General features: G+C 36.1%; 1 protein-coding gene across 1 annotated transcript; it reads right to left on the bottom strand.

The window, feature by feature from the left end:
• Positions 1-3,200: 3,200 nt before the first annotated feature.
• On the bottom strand, positions 3,201-5,568 carry LOC107493910 (fructose-bisphosphate aldolase 6, cytosolic). Its single transcript, XM_016114941.3, has 3 exons — positions 5,405-5,568; positions 4,490-4,717; positions 3,201-4,321 (listed from the first exon to the last, which is right to left on the bottom strand). The coding sequence occupies exons 1-3, from the start codon at positions 5,430-5,432 to the stop codon at positions 3,501-3,503; spliced, it is 1,077 nt and encodes a 358-aa protein (XP_015970427.1). The 5' UTR covers positions 5,433-5,568; the 3' UTR covers positions 3,201-3,500.
• Positions 5,569-6,890: the final 1,322 nt, after the last annotated feature.

Below are 6,890 nucleotides of genomic sequence, written 5' to 3' on the forward strand. Positions count from 1 at the left end.
AGAAAAACCCCAAAAATAAAACCAGAATAGATAAATGCATTTTATATATGTGATGGAGGATAGATTATTGAGTCAAAATGGATGTTTGTACTTGTTATTAGCTTGATGGGTGACTAATAAATAAATGGACATGAAACTATAGTTACCTGTGTTGCACAGAAAGGGATCAATAAATATCATCTTCATACAGCAAAGTAACATTGCATCACAGGAATTCTCTAGAGATGCAGTTTCATATTGTGTGGTCCTAGAGATACAGAATCAAAATCGTTGACCGTAGCGCATTTTCCTCACCCTCTTATGTGGTCACACTCACATGTTTTTGCTTGCTTTCAACAACAACAACAACAACATCAACAACAACAATAATAATAATAATAATAATAATAATAATAATAAATCAAATGATGATTCAGAGCCTTACTTCTAAGCGTGATAAGCCTTACCTCATTATAATATAATATAACATAATAAAAATATAAACAATATCCTTATTTTAATTTACAATAACAATAATAAGGGTTGAAGGTAAAGTTTGCATAAAATAGAATATTAGTGATTTAGTATTGCAAGAATCAAATATATATATTAAAGGAAAGCTGAGTTTTTGCATTTGTTTGTTTGAATTAGTAAGGAATGAGGTAGCATTAGTTATGTTGAGAGAGAAGTGAGATTTAATTTTTGATCAAACGCAACGCTAGGAAGCGTGTCTTGCGTCGTTATGCCGTTTTGAAAGGTGAATCCGCCATTAATCCATCATAAAGTCATGAAAGCGAAATACCTCAGCGAAATACCTCACACCCAAAAAATAAAAATCCATCCGTTTGTATTTATAAATGGAGAAAGGAAAATTAAATAGCAGTGAGAGGACACATGATGACAGGGCCAAATATGATGATGTGCAGTGGCATGTAACAATATTTCTTTTCTTTTGCTGGCAAATTGAAGATCAGAGTAACTAGTGTGTATGGGATGTGATGCAGTGGCACCATCACAACCACTAATTAGTCCACATACAAATACATAAAATCATCATCTTCATCATCTTATCGCACTCGTCATACCCCATTGCCATACCTCTTCTTTCTCCTTCTCCCCCTATATTTTCTCTCCTTTTCTCTCTCCCATCTCCGGTATATACAATAAATTAGTAGCATACGTATTTTTTGTTTATACTTATCAATCTAGCAGTATACATAAGAACAACAATAATAATGTACATAAAAAACTTAGTCGCAAAAATAATTACAGTTATAAAATACGTATAAAAATATAAAATACATATTAAATGAGTTAAGCAATATATATATATTTATATATAAATATATGAAAATTAATTTAATAACTAATATTTTATGTGTGCATAGTATTTTTTATCCAAAAATATTTTGGTTTTGTAATTAGAGTAGAATAGTTATAATTAGCCTATAATAATGATAAATGCTAAGTGATAAATACACAATGGTAATGTTCAGTCAAAATTACGAATACAAAAATATGTCTAAACTTTAATACAAATTAAACAACTAAATAATGTATTATATAAAAGTTTTTAGGGAGTGTTTGCTTTTATTATGCTATATTTTAATTATCTGACACAATAATCGAGGACATCAAAAAATGAGATAACATGTAAAAAAATAAAATAAATTCTGATAAATTTTAAATTATATAATTTATAAGTTTTTAAATATACAAAATTTTTATGAGTAGGATTATTAGTCTATTATCTTTGTTTTCACTTACAGTACCGTATACAATATCAATATGTGATATGCATGCAATACACCCATTAGTGTTCTAAGAAAAACACTCTCCTTCGTAGCTTTGTCTTCGTGGCTTTTTTTTGTCTTGTTGCTTTAGAGACAGTTAAGTAATTAGGGGAGTCAAAGGAAACGAAAATCGACATCATATGTACAATAATGGAAAATATGAGATGAAACCAAAATCATGCACAACATAACCAACGTGCTTTTTCCTCCCTCTGAAGCCGTGACGTGACTACTTACTGACCTGCAGGTAGGTTAGCAACCTCTGATTAAAGAAAACAATAAATAAAGAAAAGGTTTTTTCTTTCTCTTTCCTTTGCTTTTCTGTGCGTCTCAGAATCCAGATGGGAAATTCTGGCTTCTGCAACTTGCTTTTTAATTATTTCTGCCTGAAAAAGCCAATCCATTATTATCCATCACCACCAGTAAATAAATAAGAAAATATTTTTGCAATCAGGTTCTGACCTCTCAGTGGCTCAGATAGGTAGAGTAAGAGAGGGACGGTTCCTAATACTATTAGGGGTGTAGGTTAATGCGATTACTGATTAGTATAGCCCGAAAATAACTACCCTATCGTAATAGGCACCTGAGCTTGTAGCCCAAACACACCACCACTACCACTCTCACTTTGCTGTCATAATTGACAAGAGTTTTGGGCCTTTATGTGCTTTTGTGGCAATCTAACTACAACCACCAAGTCCAAAACAAAAAACGGAAACTACAACTACCCCTATGGCCTCTTAAGTTCCAAGACCGATAAAATGGGCCCAAAAGGCCCACAATAAAAAATATTCGTACAGTCCGTCACGAACGTCATCCTTGTCTGTCCCTCCTAATAAAATGGCCATGTGGGATTTTGTCCTTTTTCTCGTCTTATCCGAGGAAGAGTGTTGGAGCCAGAAACTAGGTTGTACCATACTGGCTAGTGGCTAGGGAGAAAATCCGTGACCGTGAGTATTGGTTGAAGACTATGAATAAATGAATGAAAGCAAGGGATTACTTCCCCAAGCTACCCTTGTTTTTTAGAAACGACACAACTAAAGCATGAAATTGCAGGAAAGCAATGTCAAAGTCAAACCACCATTCATCCGTACCAGTACCACAGATTCAGGTTAGATCGGAACTTGTCATTTGTATCTACCAAGTAAAATTGAAATTTGGGAGCCATAGTTATTAATTAATCAATACTCCGAATTGCATCTTCTAAAGTGGAAACGAATATTTGTGCTTATGCTTTCTACCCAAGTTCATCCGTTGTAAGATTACTTTATAAGTAGTATCTTGTTTGATCACGTGAATCTGTCCAGATTCACTTTCTTAATATTCGTTTACTTTGATTATCTGGAACGAATAGTTATCACAAGTACATTACTAAATAAAAAAGGAAAAAGGTTTTGCGTTGTGAACGAACAATGGTTCGGAGCATAAAAATGGTGGCAAACTGTTCTCCAATTGCATTGAAGCAAGAAATAACTCTTATCCAATACTCTATTACACAGGAAAACTACCTCAACGAAAGCCTAAAAGATATCCAAAGAAAGGGAAAAAGGGGGAAGGGTAGCTGATAGCCAATGCAGCTAGAAGCAATTATTCTTTAATCCCTAACCCTCCTATGATTAATCAAAAGAGCAGAAGGCAAAAGAGTGGTAGTCTAAAACTATAAAAGAACACCAAAAACTTGGTGTTAATAGTGAAAAAAATGTCGAAAACAAGTTCTTGAATCACATAAGCTTAGTATTTGTAGTCCTTGACATGAAGAGACTCAGAGGCACCATCACCAAGGGTAGCGTCACCCTTGTATGTTCCCAAGGTTGCTTGTGAGTTGGCCTTGCACCTCGTGAACAATGCATCCTGGGCCTTCTTGATGTTTTCATCCTTTCCGGCCCATGCCTTCAAGGTGCTCTGCTGAAGTGCCCTTCCGAAAGAGAAGGAAAGTGACCATGGCTTCTTCCCCTTGAGCTTGTTCATGGCATTGAGGTTGAGGGTTGCCTCCTCCTCGCTCTGCCCTCCGGACAAGAAGACAATAGCAGGGACTGCTGCGGGAACAGTTCTCTGCAAAGTTCTAAGAGTGTATTCGGCAGTCACCTCTGGTGCAACCTTTGGAGAATCCGATCCAGGGGTCACCATGTTGGGCTTCAACAAAGTTCCCTCGAGCAGGACATGATGATCATTTAGAGCCTTGTAGCATGCGGCAAGAACGCGTTCTGTCACCGCAGCACACTTGTTGATGTCATGAGATCCATCAACAAGGATCTCAGGCTCCACAATAGGAACCAAGCCATTCTCCTGGCAAATTGCAGCATAGCGAGCCAAACCATACGCGTTTTCATGGATAGCCAGCTCAGATGGTTCATTGGGGCCAATCTTGAGCACAGCACGCCATTTAGCAAAACGGGCACCAGCTTCATAGTACTTTGCACATCGCTGACCAAGGCCATCCAAACCCTGAGTGGTGGTTTCGCCATTTGTACCAGGGAGCTCTACTGTGCCCTTATCAACCTTAATACCGGGAAGAACTCCACCATCCTTTAGCACCTCGACGAAAGGTTTTCCTACCATAAATTAAACAAGTTCAGGATTTACAAAAAGTTGAATATGTAAAGAGCTGATATATGAATTAACAAAACATGTGTATGCAAGATGCTGTTTCTTCTAACATGTAGATAGAAATAATCCAATGAATCTTTCAATTCTGATAAACATTAAGCATTGATCAGTACCTGCAGCTGTGCTTTGGTATAGAGTTTCCTCGAACAAGATCACACCACTGAGGCACTCCAAAGCACCGGGTGTGGTGAATAGGAGTTCGCGAAGAGCGCGCCTGTTGGTTTCAACATTCTCGACATTAATGCTGGCTAAACGCTTGCCAATCGTACCGGTTGATTCATCGGCGGCAAGGATGCCCTTTCCTGGGGTGCCGATGTAAGCAGCGTTGGCAATAAGCTCATCTGCAATTTACGCAATTTTATTAGATCAAACCATAAAATTATAAAAGGACAACACTAAAATCTGAATTCATCTTGAAACAAATAAACAAGAAAACAGGAGGATAAAACAAACAACATGAACCGAAGTTATTGAGTGGAATTACTAAATCATGTAGCCAACATATCCAATTCATTTGTCAACCAGTTTGTACGACATAATCACTCAACAGGCAACAGCCAACATTCAACAGCCAAGAGTCAAAACCCAGATCCAAATCATTGACAGAAATCACCGGAACCAAACAAGATCTAAATCATATTTTAAATACAGAAAGTTGATCCTCTTTGATATTTACATAGCTAGCCCAAGTAAGGTGCCAAAAGGGCTCAATACACACTCACAGTCTCACACTAAATAAAGGTTAATTTTGCAATCTGAGGCCAGAGTTATGAACAAGTCTAGACAAGCCTAGACAGCGCAGATCGTGATCGAGATCTATATATGCAAAGTAAAATTCCATATTTGAACTGGTAACAAATAAAAGAAGCATGCAGGATAAAAAGAACGAAAATTATGGTGGAGATTACTAGGCTAAGAGCGCAGCATGATTGTTAAAGCACAAGGCGACCATAAAATTGCAGATAGGAAAAGTAGACGAAAGAAATGAAAGGAATATATGAAAAAGAGACTAAATAGACATTGAGTACCTTGGTACTTGCTCTTAAAAGAAGACATGGCTGAGAGGAAGATTGAGAATTGGGAGAAGGCGGGTTTTGAATTGGCAGAGAAAAATGTTGGAAAGGGAGGGTTTTAAAGGAAGAGTGGGATGACTCACGACTGAAAGGTGGCGTGGGGTAGAGGGTAGGTGAGGTCAGTCTTAGTTTTTATCGTCCTTTACCCTTTTTGCCCTCCTTCCGCCGCCGATACTTCTCCACCCTTTTCTCCTTTATCATTTCATATTTTTTTTTGGAGTAAATACTTAAATATGTCTTAACTTTTGTAAACTTAAAAAACTTTAACATAATAATTTTTTTTTCCCGATGCAAACTTATTTAAATATATTCTATTTTTTTTAACAATATTCCAAATTAGCCTCCTTAAAATTTTCAGAAATTAGTCTCCTTAAAAATTTTCGTTGAACAAATCAATTCTTAATTTTTTTTATTTTATTAGAATCAGTTAAATAAATAAAATGTTAGACATAATCATCTTTAAAAAATTAGATAAATTAATCTATGTTATTATTTAAGAAAGATATAATAGTCTCTGAAGATTTTTAAAAATTTTCAGATTAATCTCTTCATATTAATGAACAATCTGATGTAGAGGTTGTTTGTTTTAACAAAATAAAAATTTGAATTCCAATTTAATAATTAAAATTTGTTGAGAATTAAAATGTCAAATTAAAAATTCTTTAGAAACAAATTTAGGATATTATTTTTTTAAATATTAATTAATAAATAAAGAGGAAAAAAAGTCTAATTATTATTGTTCTTGCAAGGATACTCTGCTGAAGTATACGTCGTTTCACAGGCTTGACGATAACTCGGAGTAATTTTATCCGCTGATGGAGTATCTCTCTTGAACTCGGCACGAGTGGGGTACCTACAAAAAGGATTCCCACGCTCAAGTCAGTAGTTAATAAATGAGTGATTGAGTGAGCAATTGACGTATGCTTGGTATTGTGTGTTGGGTATCGTTCCCCCTATTGAATTTAAAGGCTTCTTTCCTTTGAGTTATTCGCCTGAGTCGTTGATTGCAAAACGGCCAGGAGCCGAGATTCTTAGGACAAAGATGGAGTCCGCATGCAAGTGGGTGAGTGGGATCGAGAATCTCAGGATAAGTTGGGTTTTTATGATTTTGATTTGAATTCATGCAATCGTGGTATAACTCGTTTATCCGAGATATCAGGGTACATTATATGGTCCCCTAGCTTGACTTGCCGAACTCGTTGGAATGTTAAGCTTTTCGGCTGCATCTTATACCTCGGCCGACACCTGGTCCTTGTAGCCCCCAAGCTTAATGACACGCCGATGTTTGCTAGGGTTGAGTTATCAACAATTCTTGAAATAATGTGGATATAGTGAAATAAAAAAGTGAAAAAAAGGTTTGAATGACTTTTTTACCTTGTGAATCGTGTTGCAATTAATGCCTTTTTCTCTTTTTTGTTACCCTGTCTGTGTCGTTTGGTTT

This window comes from Arachis duranensis, chromosome 6 (assembly GCF_000817695.3).
Source record: "Arachis duranensis cultivar V14167 chromosome 6, aradu.V14167.gnm2.J7QH, whole genome shotgun sequence".
In the NCBI taxonomy this organism is placed as follows: Eukaryota; Viridiplantae; Streptophyta; class Magnoliopsida; order Fabales; family Fabaceae; genus Arachis; species Arachis duranensis.

Coding starts and splice junctions, on each gene's coding strand:
- LOC107493910 (XM_016114941.3), bottom strand. CDS start 5,432: ATGTCTTCTTTTAAGAGCAAGTACCAAG. Junction 4,718..5,404: donor TTTTAAGAGCAAGTACCAAG/GTACTCAATGTC, acceptor CGTAAATTGCAG/ATGAGCTTATTGCCAACGCT. Junction 4,322..4,489: donor ATACCAAAGCACAGCTGCAG/GTACTGATCAAT, acceptor AATTTATGGTAG/GAAAACCTTTCGTCGAGGTG.